The sequence below is a fragment of the Rhinocladiella mackenziei genome (assembly GCF_000835555.1).
Source record: "Rhinocladiella mackenziei CBS 650.93 unplaced genomic scaffold supercont1.1, whole genome shotgun sequence".
Lineage (NCBI taxonomy): Eukaryota > Fungi > Ascomycota > Eurotiomycetes > Chaetothyriales > Herpotrichiellaceae > Rhinocladiella > Rhinocladiella mackenziei.
Window position 1 is genome coordinate 407,536 of NW_013550604.1, and position 16,125 is coordinate 423,660.

At 51.6% G+C, this 16,125-nt stretch overlaps 6 protein-coding genes across 6 annotated transcripts; 4 read left to right on the forward strand and 2 right to left on the reverse strand.

Moving 5' to 3' along the window:
* Positions 1-352: 352 nt before the first annotated feature.
* Positions 353-943, reverse strand: Z518_00146 (uncharacterized protein; the record flags this gene model as incomplete). The annotated part of the gene is made up of 1 exon (XM_013420750.1): positions 353-943. One exon carries the CDS (start codon positions 941-943, stop codon positions 353-355), a length of 591 nt encoding a protein of 196 aa, XP_013276204.1.
* A 3,145-nt stretch (positions 944-4,088) lies between these two features.
* Z518_00147 (uncharacterized protein) lies at positions 4,089-5,902 on the forward strand (the record flags this gene model as incomplete). The annotated part of the gene is made up of 2 exons (XM_013420751.1): positions 4,089-4,273; positions 4,342-5,902. 2 exons carry the CDS (start codon positions 4,089-4,091, stop codon positions 5,900-5,902), a joined length of 1,746 nt encoding a protein of 581 aa, XP_013276205.1.
* A 985-nt stretch (positions 5,903-6,887) lies between these two features.
* Positions 6,888-8,355, forward strand: Z518_00148 (uncharacterized protein; the record flags this gene model as incomplete). The annotated part of the gene is made up of 5 exons (XM_013420752.1): positions 6,888-6,986; positions 7,044-7,118; positions 7,176-7,306; positions 7,355-7,459; positions 7,518-8,355. The coding sequence occupies 5 exons, from the start codon at positions 6,888-6,890 to the stop codon at positions 8,353-8,355; spliced, it is 1,248 nt and encodes a 415-aa protein (XP_013276206.1).
* Positions 8,356-9,161: 806 nt separating this feature from the next.
* Z518_00149 (uncharacterized protein) lies at positions 9,162-10,711 on the forward strand (the record flags this gene model as incomplete). The annotated part of the gene is made up of 2 exons (XM_013420753.1): positions 9,162-9,370; positions 9,436-10,711. The coding sequence occupies 2 exons, from the start codon at positions 9,162-9,164 to the stop codon at positions 10,709-10,711; spliced, it is 1,485 nt and encodes a 494-aa protein (XP_013276207.1).
* Positions 10,712-12,876: 2,165 nt separating this feature from the next.
* Z518_00150 (uncharacterized protein) lies at positions 12,877-14,436 on the reverse strand (the record flags this gene model as incomplete). Its single annotated transcript, XM_013420754.1, has 1 exon — positions 12,877-14,436. The coding sequence occupies one exon, from the start codon at positions 14,434-14,436 to the stop codon at positions 12,877-12,879; it is 1,560 nt and encodes a 519-aa protein (XP_013276208.1).
* A 421-nt stretch (positions 14,437-14,857) lies between these two features.
* On the forward strand, positions 14,858-15,946 carry Z518_00151 (uncharacterized protein; the record flags this gene model as incomplete). The annotated part of the gene is made up of 1 exon (XM_013420755.1): positions 14,858-15,946. One exon carries the CDS (start codon positions 14,858-14,860, stop codon positions 15,944-15,946), a length of 1,089 nt encoding a protein of 362 aa, XP_013276209.1.
* Positions 15,947-16,125: the final 179 nt, after the last annotated feature.

The window sequence follows — 16,125 nt, forward strand, 5'->3', positions numbered from 1 at the left end:
TGGAAGTCGACTTGAACCTGAATAATTGACTTCGACTTTTATTTTTCTTGGGTTTCGCCACGATGGGAAAGCAAGAAAATTAAATGATCGTCACTTCCTGAGCGGTGAAGGTCAAAATCTTGTACGCATATATGCTTACGCCGTCGATGCTCGTTCTACTACCGCAGGAAATCTCTTGCGAGTAGCTATCTATGTATGCTCAGGACCAAAGACGATCGAGTATTCCGTTTCGAACACATCTCTAACACGCCCCGTTCTCGCTCGAGTAGGTCTCGTCCCCTTCCCTCCCCCCTGGTCTTCTTCCCATTTTTCCCGTATGCCGTGTAGATCTTCTCGAACCACTTGGGAGCTCTTAATCATCATTCCCACTCGGCGGCAATACCGAACCACTCTCGCCAAGCTGCTCCCTGAGTCTCTGTCCGCCAACCACCACGGGCTGACAATCCTGCAGCACAAACAACATCCTCGCCCACTGTGTCCGACTCGGATTCCGCCATGCATGCATCGTGGCCCTCTGCACCGCTATATCGCCCTTCGTCATCTTCGTGACACTGCCGTCGTCGAGTTCCATCTCGACTTCACCCTCGAGCACGATCCCATAATCCAGGCTCTGGGTGCGGTGCATCAGCGGGGTTGGCGGTGGGTCCATGTCGAGCGGCCCAAAGTCCACGATCCGGCACACGGTGCCATTCTTGGAGACGAGGCCTAGCGTTCCTTTGGCCATGGTTGCGGCGTGGGCGGAGATGTCGGCTTCGTCGTTGAGAAGAGCGGGAAATTGTGAGGTGGTATACACGACGTCGAAGCCGACAGTGTTGTCGCGGAACCAGTTCCATTCGTTCTGACCGGAGCTGCGGACGACGGATTTGCCTGCGTCGTTGTGTGAGGTGATGTGGATGGTTGGGTTGGGGAGGCCGGAGGGCAGAGTGTCGTTCGGTGTGGACATGGTTCTTCTCCTGATGTTTCGATTTCTATGTAGCGGCTAGCTGGTGCGATCAGGGTAGATAGGCGTTTGTTTCTAAAAGGAATGCACGTCCTGGTGTAAAGCTGCGAAATCAAGGAGAGTATTCGAGGAAAGACCGGAAGAGAAGATACACCAAGGGACCAAAGAGCCGCGGCTCAGAGATTCCTTTTTATACCGTCTGATCCTTCGTTGGCATTGCGGAAGAGGGGAGAGAGAGAGACACAGCATGAGACCTTCCATAGGGTGTTCACCTTTGTTTCTGGTGGGGAAATTCTAGCAATTTTCCGAGGGCGAAACGGAAAATGTTAGAATTGGTTCGGGTCCTTCTTCGTTCCTTTACCTAGATGAGCCTTGAGACCTGGCTAGACAGTTTGTCGAAGTGAGAATGTTGTGAATAGGTGTTTTTTTTTTTTTTCCATGTCGTTGTCACGGCGTGAAGGGAGCGTATGAGCTAACTACACCTATTTGCCGCTTTACTTATATCTTCTTTGTCGAGGATCGTGGCCTAGGTCGGCCAGGGATCTTGGCAGAAATCCGCTTTCGTCAGCAAAGGTTTTCTTCTGTCGAGGCCCATTGCTTTTTGCGACAATGTCCTTGTCCCGGACTCCGCTGAAGGTAGCATTTGAAATTTTTTCTGTCAGCGTAGCCCCCAAAGATCTGCAAAATGTACATTGAACAGGATTGATGCTCAGAGCAGTCAGAAGGGAAATCACAGTGAGAAAGAATCGAATGGATTTTCAGATACATTCACCGATGAGTTCCAGACGGTGTTCAGAACGCAGAGGTCAATGTTAGTTGACCCCCAGTTCATGAATAATTAATTGAGTGTGAAGAGCCTTTCCAAAGTGATGAACAGGGGCACTGAAAATTGCCGCTTTTCTGGATGCCATAAACCAAAGATGTTCAGGAGTCGGATGATGAATTTTCCAGGAAGTCTAGTGAGATAAGAGCATTGGCTTCCATGTCATTGCCAGGGTCGGTGGCATCTCATCCGGGCATATTCCAACCGTCCCTACTCTTTTAGGCCCCGACGGTCAAGCCACCATGGTCAGAGGGGGTTCTTAGGCCCAATCCTTTCCCCCACCATTTGGTGTTGGTGTGCTCCAGGCTTAATTTATGTGAGATCTAGGGTCGCCGGAATGGTCGGAGGACGAATGGGGCCCAATTGAGTTTTCAGGCCTGCAAGTTGAAGTCGGAAAGAAGAAAAGGCGACAAGCTGTTAGGCCTCGGTTAAGAGTTGCGGGACACAGAACCCAGAATTTCGGGACGACAAAAATGCGTTTGACGAAATAAGAAGTTCGGCCGTGCACAGGCTTTCTTTGCCGGAGGAGAAACGAAAGGTGGTGAGGATGACGGTATAGAGATGGTGATTGCAATTGTGGTGGGTCGTGGGTCGTGGTAGTGGTAGGGGTGCGCTGCGCTAGCCCAGGATATGAGGAGGGATTAATATTCGTTCTAGCCAAGGTGGTAAGGTGACGATCCTAAATGACAGCGATGGAGGAGGCAACAGCAATGGCAACGACGAGGAAGAAAGACTTGATTGATCCCCTGATCAATCAGGGGGATGCCGAGGAGGCCGGAAGCGCAGCATGGTCCAGCAAAAAGGTCCTATTATTACTTATTAGCACACACCCTTACGAGTGTTCCAGGACCCTACCCAGATGATATCGGTAGACGTGTGTGGAGCAACAGCACGTGGTTTGTTTTTTGGACTTTTGCTTTCGTCTAGGTGGTGGCAAGGAAGGGTGATGAGATCGAGAGGTCTCTGGCTGACTGCAGTGGGTGGCATCAAGTTCGTCCCGGGTTGATAGGATAGTTCGAGGGGGGATATGTTGACAGGATGGTTCGTCTAACCCTGGATGACAGCCAACATGGCAGATGCAAGATGGCCCCAGTCACAGAGCGGTGGAACAGGACGGAGAACATCGCCCCCCAACTAGGGCCGTAGAATCCCAGCAAGGCATTAGATCCAATCCCCCCATAAGTTGGCAATTGGAGCAAGTGTCTTGCTGGCAAATGAGGTACTTTTGTGCAGCACATACGTAAAATTCTAGGTACCGGATGTACTTCTGTAAGTAACTCGGCAACTCGCAATACATTTATTCAAACTGCTGGGTGTGTAGTGTCCAGAGCACTTCCCTGTTTAGCTACATACAGAGTAGGCCAGGAGTCTGTGCTTGTATGCGACTATACCTGTTAGTCGAGCTGATTCTTACGCACTCCCCAGGTCGAGTCTCGACTCTGGCCTCTACCAGTGCCGTGAATTGCCTAAGCGAGTTAGCACCTTGGTCAGGTACTTGAGAACTACCGCAGTTCAAAATAGCAACACTCTCTCGACCCTCTTCTTTCTTTTTGTTTTTGGGGGGGTTTTTTTTTTTTTTGTTTTTTTGTGTTTTGGGGAAAGAGGCCAATCTTAATCAGAACGCTGGCTAATCCACCCTTCGCTCTTGGAATCTTCGCCCTCAACTCCCGCCTCCACCGTGTTTCCACCGTGTTCCACCTTGTTTAGGGCACCGAAACAACGAATTCATTCCAGAACTTCTAAATCTCCATCCGCGCCCCATCTCAGACAGAGGGCTCCATCCCCCAGCTCAGTCCTCTCCTCCACCCAAACCCTACCTATTCATCCCGGCCAAGCAACTTTCAGGCTTCACCATTTACCTTTTACGCCCTTCGACCCCTTCAGGCGTCTCCCTTCTGCTCAAGCCTCTTTCTCCTCCTTTTGACTGGTCCCCGGTCCCCGGTCCCTGGTCCCTGGTCCCCTGTTCGACGATTGACCGCTCACTTGCTGCGCGACTACATTACCGCTTTTCCCTTCTAACCACCTCCCATCCTACTCTATTTCTGTCCCTCTACCGACAATTCTTCCAGCACGACTCCACCGTATACTCTCGCGGACTCTCACGAATCTCTCCATATCTCAATTCTGTCGTTCCCGTACAGATTACTTTCCCCTAACCACAATCCGCACAGCCCCCCCCCTCCCTCTTCCCATTCTCGTGTTCGTCAGCCCATTGCCGGCATCCCGTCAGGAATACATCTCCGAGACCATGCCCCATGCTTTGAGAGAGATACGATGATTTAATACTTCACCGAATCTCCCGTCACTGTCAATCTACCCACGCTCATGGCTTCGGCGGACAGTTCACCGGTCGACCGAAAGGGCAAGGTGAACAAACGCTCTTCTAATTCCTACACGACCGACGAGTGGCGAAGGCATCGCCCGTTGATTACCCAATTATATTTTGAGGAAGGCCGGACGCTCAAGGATGTGGCCGAGTATCTGAAGAGGGAATTTGATTTTGCGCCCACGTAGGTACTTTTGTCGTCCATTCTCTGGAGCCCCCGAACGAACTAACCCACCACCCCATCCCAAACAGTGAGCGAATGTATAAAAGCCGACTCCACACATGGGGCCTGGATAAGAAGAAAAAGGAACATGAGATGCTTGATTTGGTCCGGCAAGGACTGCAGGCAAAGGGCGATGACAAGGACAAAGTTTTCCTCGTCCGAGGAAGGCAGGTCACTCTCGCCGACGCTCTCCACTACTTCAACCGAAAAGGTATCAAAGATCCGTCCAGCCTCCTGGAGCCTCAAGCCGAAACCAGTGGGGAACGCTCGTCACCTGAAGATACTGACTTAAAAACTCCGCCCTCGTCTCATGATGACCTCCTGGATACTCCCCAAGCCGTTTCCGATTACGAGATGACGAGAAGTCACATGGACATGGATGACCACGAGAAGGCCGCCATACCTCTTACCCTTAAACCTTCCGATATTGCCGAGAGTCGCCTTGCCGCGTTACAAGTTGTCTTGAACATACCCAACCTGTCGCCCCTGCCTCCCTTCCGGACGCTGTCAGTCGAGTCGACAGTCGCCCAAACGAACGCCTCACCGGAGGACCAACGATATCTCGACATGATTTTCCAAAACCTGCAGAATCACTACCTCAGCCTGTTCACGGCCCGAAATGTCTCCATCCACAATACCACCGGAAAATGGACGGCCACATCAGATGATGCTCTTGCGGACCGCTTTTACTATTCCATGTATCATGGCTATTCATTCCTCTGGAATGGGCAGAGAGATCGGGCATTCGATAACTTCTACAAGGCCTTTGCCCTGATCGAGGGTCTTCTCAAAGATGACCATGTGGGGTTTATGATCTACATTTTTGATCTAATAATTCGACATGATGGAACCGGTTATGAGGAGCCACTGCTGATGCTTCTCCAGCACCTGGCCGACATGGCCAAGGCGGTGTTTGAATCGGAAGAACACCCCATATACCTGGTCGCGAATTATATGCACCACGCCACCGTATCCCGAGCGTGGTTGGCCGAGGCCAGTCTCCGAAGACTACTCGACTTTTTTCAGGACAGCATAGGATACTTCCATCCCGAAACCATTGCTTTACTACAAACCTTTGCCACCGGTCTGATGAACCGAGAAAGATTTGCCGAGGCCGCCGTCAGATTTCAACAACTGGTGGACGCCTTTGAAACCACGCTGAATAAACGATGTTATGAAGTTTGCTACGCCTTACGTTCCACCTCGGAGGCGTATTTCCACCTGGACCAATATCAACAGGCTCTCCAAGCCCTGAAGGTGGCACTGGAACGAGCAGAAACGCTGCCCCGGCTGGAGGAGCGAGAAATCTATGTGCGTTGTCTTCGCGGAATGGCAGAAATCTCTCATAAACTGGGCCGTCGAAATGAGGCCAATGAGACGATGCAACACGTGGTTGATATCTGTCGTGATGCTTTCGGACCTGACCATCCATTTACCAACCGGGCCAAGATGCATCTCAAATCAATCCTGAAGGGTGACGTGACGAGCGAATCGGCCATTCCACCGATGGTATACAGATTGGGTCGCGGAGGAAGCGCAGCCAAATATATCTGGATATCGAGGTCAAGCCCGACCCGACTGCAAGCCTGAAGCAATCAGAATTTCTCCCCGAGGAGCACGACTATAATGATGTTCATGACAAAGGGGGGGGGGGGGATGCAGCTTTCAGGGTCAGAGTTTGATCGCCTCTTTCTGGTGGCATGGCATAGCATGGCGAATGGGGGGGCATGGGTTCCTTGGGCTGGCGATTGGCTTTATGTGTCGCTAATTACCATGTACATCACTTTTTAAAGCAGTAGTCGCGTTCGGCACATTTGGGAGCCGAGCAGCAATCTGGGAGAGCTCGATACGACATGATATACGACAACGGACATCAGGATCGGAGATGGTTCTATGTCAGGTAGGCGGGTTGTATGGGCTCTGATGGGAGGCCCTGAAGAAAAGACATGATATGATGACGGACTTCGCTGATGGATGGACTGTGAGGGAGTCAGTGAGTGGCGGAATTCCTGGCTCGTTCTCGCTGACCGGCCGGCCCTAAACCATTTCCTGCAAAGGATTTGGCATCCGCAGCTAGCCCGAACCGATTGGCACTAGACGCCGCAAACGAAACCAGATTTAGCATCATCTTAGTCTTCGGGGGTCAAAGGGGGCTGGCGTCCAAACCCCGCCATCTGCACCTCCAGGCATGCCTGCGGTCTTGTGCGCACCTCGTCGGCACCCGCATCTTGGTCAACTAACTGTATGTCTTGTCCCAGCCAGACGCACACGACTCCCCAGTCATGGAAAGTTGAAATTCAAAACCGTGATGAGCGACCGCAAGCTGGGTCCCTCCCCACAAGCCCCTTTTTCAGCCTCTTCGTCGCGTCCACAGTACGACCATTGATTGATTGAATCAAAAACCCCCTGTTCCACATCGTCGTACCACCACCACATAATTCGGCATCGGCCGAAATCTGAACCGTACTGATTGTTGATCTCGGCTACTGAGTTTCTCTCACCGCGATTGTCATAGCTACAAGTATCCTGTTGTCCCTTCAAGTTTCCGCAGTGTTTACTTTTGAGCCCATTCAGAATGGCGGCCGAAAAATACTACATCAAAGACGCTTTGACAAAACCTGCCATTCACCACGAATCTTTCCAGAAATTGTGGGAGACAAAATGGAAGAAACCTGTACGTGGACATTCTGAGTGAATAATATCAGAGACTCATGAGACCCCCCCCAAAAAGTGCGAAATGGGTGTGTATCCTTTTATGTTCGGAAGCGTTCAGGACTTCGAACCAGTTGCGCAGGAGATCATTAAGGTACGCCGCAGTTGATCCCTGGCCTATTTGTATGTGTGTGTGCTGACTCTCCTGAAGAAAGGCTTAAAGGAACCCTACGACTGGGATGAGTACGCCCAGATGTATTTCCCCAAAGCCGAAGAACTCACCCGGATCGCCGAGGAGGCGGAGAGCGCGGGTGCAAGAGAAAAGGCTTCGGAATACTATCTGTCTGTCGAAGTGCCATTGTGTGTCAGGACGCTGCTAACGGTCAACAGACGCAGCTCCGCCGTCTATCGTATCTCTCGTTTCCCTGCGCCTCGATCCGAGAAGCAAAAATATGCCTGGAAGAAGGGGACCGAAATTTTCTACAGGGGCGCCGGGTCAGTCCATGAGTCTGACGTGAAGCAAGAGGAGATGGCTGACATGAAAATGGGATAGCCTCATGGAGCACCCGATCAAAGAAGTTCGGATTCCGCATGCACATGGCATTCAGGGGGAGGGTGATGTGGTTCCAGTCAACTTCCTCCTCCCTCCCGGCGCATCACCAGAAAACCCCGCTCCTTGCGTCTTGATCATCACTGGTCTGGATGGATACCGTACCGAACTCGCCGTATGGCAGCAGGGTTGGCTCCAAAAGGGAGTGGCTACCGTCATTGCCGAGATTCCGGGCACCGGAGACTCGCCAGCTCTTCGGCAAGATCCCACGAGCCCCGATCGTCAGTGGTCCAGCGTCCTGGATTGGATCGATACACAGAAGGCAATTAACAACAAGAAGATCATCGTCTGGGGCTTTTCAACAGGTGGATATTATGCGCTCAGGGTGGCCCACACGCATCATGACCGATTACTGGCGTGCATCAGTTTGGGTGGCGGTGCGCATCACATGTTTGACCGGGAATGGTTGGAACACGTTAACAAGCTGGAATATCCCTTTGACCTGGCCAACACGCTGACTTATAAATTCGGGTATCCTGATTTGGAGTCCTTCATCCAGGAAGCAGGCAAGTTCTCGTTGCTGAACGACGGGACCCTGGAAAAGCCATGCACGAAGATGCTCCTGGTCAACGGAAACGACGATGAGATTTTCCCCATTGATGATATGTTTGTGGCCCTGGAACATGGCGGACCCAAATTGGCAAGGATGGTCAAGGGCAAGAAACACATGGGAGAGCCCGACAGTTTCTTCATTATCCTGAGATGGATTTACGGTCTATTGGGATTGTCTGGCAACATCATGGATCAAATGAAGTTGCTTCCAAGCCGAACGAAGTACTAGAGGACCTAGAAACAAGAAAAGAGACCAAAAGTCCCGGAGTTCGGAATCAGACCTTTGTATTAGAGTAGATTACCATAATGTGGCAACCTAGCATAGCCAGCGATGGGGATACTCTCGGGGGGAGGGATGCAGTATGATACAGAACAGGACAATTTGTTAAGAGGAACGAGTCCATTTCTGTCTCTGGTTTTCCCGTTGACATCTGACTGCACCTCGCTGGATTCACTATATTGAAAGTGAAATCGGTCCGACTGCTTGCAGGGCTCAGCCCGCCTTATACCCTTCAACCTGTTTGGCCCAATTCCCCCTCCCCGGCGGAAGGATTCCCAGAACAGGACCGAAGCAACGCCAATGCGGAGTTGACCATCCACGGAAGAGATAACCCAATTATCGCCCAGAAGCGCAGCCTGATGCTCGTGGCGCGGCGACATCATACCCAATATCGACCCTACCTTATAAAACACGCATATCCCAAAGGTAGTCTCGTGACTGAATTGGACTTTCTTCAACTATTATTCTCCGCTCGCAACCTCTCGCAGACTTGCAGTCTGGCTTCCGTCAGAACAATTCTGTCTCTGAGGACTCCTCCACGTTCAGGTCTGATGTTGCGAGATCAGATCACCTGTCGTCAGCATTGCATTGGACTCCGTACTTCCCATTGCCGGCACTTTGCTCTTACATCTTCTATCAGCACTGGACTCGGCTCTGTCGCTTCGATGCAGTCCTGTCAAGCTCCCCGCGCCTTTGACGAGTGGAAACAAATAATACCCCGGTATTCATATTTGTGATATTGAAGCTTTACAACCATGGTGACCGTGACGAGCGTTCTGAGACGATCAAGCACCGTCACCCTCCTCGACAATTGCAGTTCTAGCGGGGAATCCTCACGCCGGCCCTCGGCTGCTGACCCCAATCCTCCTCGACGATCGAGTCTTGCGGGTTTGTCCCTACGGCTCCCTCGGTCCAAAAGATCCAATTCGTCCAAGGAGGCTGACACGAGTTCTGATATTGCCGCGTTAGTACATTCTCTCGCAAGACATCGAGGGTCGGGATACATCCATTGCTGACTGATTGTCCCAGGAGAAAACTAGGCGAGGCCTTCTTTTCATTACCGGACGAGATCATCGTACAAATCTTCTGTTACCTCTCTCTCACCGATATATTCGCGCTGCGGTTGACCTCCCGCTCTGTATACCACTTCCTGCAAGCCCACGCGACCCCAATCACCCGCGCAGTCCTTAGACAATACGCCTACGATAATACCTCCACTTCATATGAGGGCAACGTTCGTCACGAGAAGGCAGAATACACTTACAGCTACATCCAGACTCTCTACCCTCAGCCCCTTCCATGCAACTCGACCAACTACCTCATGCTGATGATCAAACGGCAGAGTCAAATCGACAAAATGCTAGACGTCATCGCCAACTTCGTCCAAATGAAGGTCTACATGTTCCCCAGCTGTCCACGGTTTCGGGATTTCACTCCGTATAAATTGAAGTTGATGAGGCGTCTGCATCTGGCAGCATGGACTGTGTATCATTTCCTCGACCATTACCGAGAGATGCTGGTTCTCGAACATCCCAACCACTCACAATCGCCGTCGGACCCACCATCTCAACGGGAGGAACATGGTTCAGGCACATCATCATCTTCATGCCCCAAATGTGCCGAATTTATCAGATCTCTTCTGCCCCTCTACCCTGGCACCGAAGTCATTCCAGCATACCACTTCTATGACCTCTCCCGACAACATCTGCGCTCTCTGAGTCGAGCGCCCACCTACGCTGGGTCGATAGAGCGACGGTTGAGAGGCTGGAGTCGCAAAGTGCCCACAAAAGCGGATCTAGCGACATTTATCGTTTTGGGGGGGATCCCGGAACTGTGCAAGTTGAGTATGCTGAAGGGGACGTACAATCAGCGCATTGAGGTGATAGGCGCCTTCGTTGATAAGGTCTCCAATGCAGCAACACAGCGCCGACTTACCGGCGAGACCAATACTTTGCCTGTGCCGCCGACATCCAATGTACCTTCTCCGGAAAATACTTCCATATCAGCTTCATCATTCCTCTCCTTGACAACCCCACTCCTCCCTCCCTTCTTGTCTATCTCCGACAACACTTTATCGTCTATTCCGGGCCTCGATCAATTCATCGTCGATTCAGACGAGTGGATCATACGGATGTTTGAGTTAGTGGGTCCGGAGGATCGGATCGTTACTGCCTATGACTTTGTGCAGAACGTTCTGGCCGGAAAGGGTGAACATCGGAGTGCTGAAGACGGGAATGAAGCTGGAACAAAGAGGTCGCCGTCCGACGTTGACTTTCTAGCCCCGGTGAAAACATTCGGTAGTTGAAGTGTTGGAGCGGAAGTTCGCGACGGACGTGGTTGAGTAGCCTTTCTTAACCAAAAGGTTCATCCTGTCCATGTACAATTATTGACTATCGTCCTAGGGGATATCTCACGGATTGAATGTACATACAACGAAGCAATATGAAACCCGAGGCATGAATTGAAGAGTATGAGACATTGTACCATCTCCATTGCTTCGCCGAACCAAAGTAATTCCTACAGGTATAAATATCCCCATCAAACTCCCGGAATGCCACTCGGTCCCTTTTCCATGTCTACCTCTGACTCCATCGGCTTAGGGACCTGCATTACACCCTGCTCATTGCTCTGCTATCTCTTCTATTATTTATACATATGTGCCGTGATATTATCACTCGGCACAACAGGTTGAAAAGCTATCAGCTGCATGCCACCCCTTTGCCGCTTGTGTTGAATGGCGCTCGAGTTGCTCACCCCACCGCTGCAGGAGCACCAAATGTCACGAAAGTTTCCATCCCTTGCGTGTTATTCTTGATGCGGCCGCTTGGGCTTGGGCCAACAACGCAAACAATGTCCAAGAGGAATTCTTACCTCTCCCCGAAAAGAGAAATCCTTCCAGACGCGAAGACCAATTGCGGGAATGGTATCTCCCAGGTTGTTCTTCTCTCCATACAACTCGCAAATTCGTCATTGGAGTTTCTTTTCGCTAAAAACTAAAAATGCTGCGTTTCATGTACCCGAATAGGAACGATGGGTGCGTTGGAACGCACTCAATCCTTCTATCCGTGGGCTTGGAGTTCGTCCGCGAGGTAGACGGCCCAAAATCCTATCTCAGCACCATCCCGTTCCTCGCTCATGCGGAACTGCTTGGACATGAACCCCAGCTCATGTCCAAGGAGCTCACAGGGTGACGAGAAAGGGCGTTAGTTTCATACTTTCTGTCCTATCCTCTATGATACCTCATGTTCTTAAGAGCAGTGCTCACGCTGGGGAGGACCTCTGACATGTCACCATCTCAATCCATCTTCGGGGGAGCAGATGTTGTCTTTGAAACTAAGAGTCAGACATGTCTCCTTCTAGAATTTCGGCAATCCAGAAGTATAGGATTTGAGGCTTCATTCACAGACGTGCGACAATACACATATACACAGTGGATGCGTTCCGTTTGCTCGACCTCTATGTCGATGTCTTCATTCCAAAGACAGGAATACCACCCTCTATCATCAGAAGATGCCACATGCTTATGATACGATTGTCATGTGGAAGAAAGAAATAAGAGAGCGAGGGGGTCATACCTCGCCAAACTCGGACGAAAGTCCATGCTCGCTTCTGTCTCCTGTTTGGAATCGGACCATGCAGTCCCCGTGATCACGAGAAACACCGGATTGACGTACGACGTATTTCCCAAAAACATCCATCCGAGCAGACTCGAATGTTCAAGCAGACAGTCCAAAGACTGGCGGGTTGGGTTGTCATTGGAAATATGCTATGCCAGCTTCGCCATTTGAAATTTTTTGAGCCCGATAAACCAGCAACCATCAATCGGATATAGGAGACATCAAATACATACTCTTTCTTTCAGGTTTCTTGATGCCAATGGTGCCATTCGGCCTTCAACACCGTTCGGAGAACTGGAGACAGCGTTACACTCCAAAACCTCTCCCTCAACGATTCCATGTGAAGCTTTATGCTTGGCGATATTAGTATTTGGCAGTCTCTGTGGAAATCTCTGGTATCCTCGATTCGCTTTTGCTTTCCACGGGCCAGGATGTCAAAGTTTGGGCTGGGGGTGTCGGGGCTCTTGTCCATCACCTCGAAATCACCTTTGGAGAAGTCGCATGCGTGGAGAATGATTTATAAGTTGCTCCTATACGGCTGCAGTTCAGACCCTCTGGAGCAATGCTAGCCTACTGGACTCTTATGGTTCAAACCTAGTCGGGGTATTGCCCCTGATAAATATCAAGCGTGGACTACGCCGTCGGTTTGAAGGTCCCGTACCGCATCCTTTCCACCTCGTCCGTTCGAGAACTGGTGACATCCTGTCGCGCAAAACGAACATGAAGGCTTTGTGGTATGGGAAATTACGGACAAGTCCAAAGGCTCTCATCTTTGGCTTCCTCGACTTCAGAATATGGCAAACAGGGGTGTTTTATACCACGCCGAGGCATCACAATCTATCTGGTTCTTTTGCTATTTCCAAACCAAATCTACCCTTTCACCAATAACTTTGCTATTAAACCACTCGAGGATCTCGATCTTATCTTTGACTGTCCTAGCACCTTGTAAAACGTCGGCACGCACCACTCTTTCAACGGCACAGAATAGTTCCACCGTGGCCAGATTGCGCGCAATGCACTGCCGACTGCCTAGTCCAAAGGGTATGGCATCGCGCATCATCTCTTCCGACGGCTCCTGCCAACGTTCCGGCTTGAATGCTGTTGGATCCGGAAAGACATCTGGATTCAGATGCAAAGAGTACGGTGTACAGCTCACGACTGTGCCGGCGGGGAAGTGTGTAGATTTAAAGGTCCAGCCTTGGGCGGGCACGACGCGAGGGAGGCGTGATGGATTCGCCATGGAGAGACGGAGGCCTTCTTTCACAACACCGCGCAGGTACGGGAGTGATTGCAGGTCGTCGAATCTTGGGTCTCCCGCGGTCTTGAGCTCATCGCGCAGTGTTGCGTAGACGGTAGGGTTCTTCGCGAGCAGGAATAAGATCGTTGCCAGGTTCATGCCCGTGCTGTCTGTGCCCGCAAAGATGAGGTCCTTGCACTGTGCACGTGTCTCCGAGGGCGTGAAGCCTGCTTGAAGTAACCGTGCCGGGTACGATGTCGACGGGTGCGTCGACTTTTCGTCGTTGGATTCCGAGGCCCGAATCACTCCTTCGGCATCGTCAACGACACGAGCCACAAAGGCGTCGACGACGTCGAGGCTGTTTGAGACGCCCGGCTCAGCGTTCCACCATGCATCGAGAGATTCCACGATCTTAAAGGCCCACGGTGGCAAATACCAGAACCGGCCGACGGCGACGAAGCAATCGACCATGCCACTGGCACTCATGTGGTCGTCACGGGCAGGCCCTGATCCCGATCCTTCCTTCTGCACCGCTTGCTTTTCCTCGCGGGTCCCATCCTCGTCGAGCGCCCCATACGTCTTGCCCAGTAAGTACGATGAGACCGCGTCCACGGCCAATCCTCGGGTAAAATTCAACACGTTCAGAGGCCTTCCTCGCCTGTCCTCTTTCTTTCCCTCCGACAAGCGGGCTACGAATCGATCGACACATTGGTAGATGATATCTTGGCCTTGTCTGAGACTGCTGGTGGAGAATAATCCGGCGACGGCCTTTGCACGCGGTGCCCGGTTCGTGGGATCTGTCTCGGAGAAGATGGATTTGTGCCCGTCGATGTCGAAGTTAGCATAGAAGTCGACCTTGCCAAAGCCACCTTTTTCATGGTATATGGCGGCTAAAGCGGCTCCGTCGGCAATGTCGACGCTGTCAGGACCGGTGCGGACGATGGGTCCGTATATCTGGTGAAGGGAGTGGACCAGAGATGCTTCATCACCGCTCCAGGCGTGGTAAGTGAGCCAGAGCGAGGAGAGACGAGGGAGGAGAGGTCCAGGGATATGAGAGAGTGGGTGGAAAGGAGAGACTCGGTAGAGAGCGCGTAGGACGAGGACCGTGATGGGGATGAAGACGCAAGTGAGGACCGGATGGGAGAGTAGCGAAAAAAGGACGGTATAAATGGCCATTTGGGAGGATGGAGGACGAGAATGACCGGAAGAGATGAGATACATGTCTTTGCGGTTGGATATCTGGGTATATCACGAGTTGGGTAAAATGGATGGCCCAAAGAGCTTTTGCAATGCTCGGTGATGTCCATGGAATCCACTGCCACCGCGGACAAGAGCGACAGGCGGCATCATCCCAATGAGGACGCGTTGATAACGAAAGAAGAGATGCCATGAGGGGCCGGGACATGCGAGTTCTCGAGATATTTGAATGTCTCTGGGTGAATCCGATGGAGATGTGAGCCATCCGTATTTCAGTTTCACATGGCATTTGCCTTCATATCGAACAGCTCCGCCATTCACTCTCGACGACTCCCGCCAGAGCACAGTTCGACCAAGAAGCCTGTGTGATTCCTCTCAGGGACAGACGGCCACAGGAGCCATGGGGTCCGTAGCCGGTCTCACGGCATCATCCACCCGCAAGGTCATTGTCGCCGGAGCCCAACTAGGCCCCATCCATGTCGACACTCCACGGTCCGACGCCATCGATCGGATGATCAAATTGATGGACGAGGCTTTTCGGAAGAATGCCAAATTGATCGTGTACCCAGAAATCGCCCCTGTCACCTTCTTTCCCCGACATATCCTCGAGGGAGATGAATTGGAACAATACTTTGACCGCGCAGTGGATGGAGATCCGGCTCAATCGCCCAATCTGAAACCTCTCGTCGACAAGGCCAGAGAATACAAGATGGACATGTACCTAGGATATGCCGAGTGTACGGGCGACGACCATGTTCATTATAATACTAGCCTGTATTATTCCGGAGCGGCGGATCAAGTCATCTCCACATATCGGAAAGTGCACCTCCCTGGGACTTTTGAACCGTACGAACGCAAAGACGCGACAAATCAATTGGAGAAACGATATTTCAAACCGGGCGACTTGGGATTTCAAGCATTTCGGGCTCCGGGGTTGGTACCAGATGTGGCGAGCCTGAAATCGGGTGCCCAACCCAATGAACCGGACACAGTGGGAAAAGGAGACCCCATTGTGGGAATGCTCATCTGCAATGACCGACGATGGCCGGAGGCGTGGCGGGCATATGGATTACAGGGAGTGGAATTAGTTCTGTGTGGATATAACACGACGGCATGGGCACCCGAACTGATCGGGACCAACAAGAAAATCTCCACGCCGGAAAAAGCCAAAGAAGAGGCGTTGTTCCACCACAAACTATGCATCACCTACAACAGCTATGCCAATGCGTGTTTCAGCATCAACGTGGCCAAGTGCGGATATGAAGACGGGAAATACCCCTTGATCGGAGGCAGTTGTATTGTGGATTGTGATGGCGAGGTGGTGGTGGAAGCGTCGACGGAGGAGGATGAATTGATTGTGGCCGAGATCGATCTGGGCCTGTGTCGCCGGGGCAAAGAGAAGGTGTTTGCCTTTGAGAAGCATCGACGGACGGAGCATTATGCGCGGATTGTTGGACAGACGGGCGTGGTCGAGCCCGACTTGCTCTAGGGGAGTAAAAACACTGACTTCCCTGATTGTGATCGTTCGGGCCCACGGTGGAGTCCAAATATAGAAAATCCGCAGACGAGGGTTCGTTAGTTCGTATGGCTAATTGCCTAGTTTCTCCCTGTCGGTTTTCCGACCTGAGGCTGATGGAAAGGATCAAATTCACCTTTACTCTGACTTTG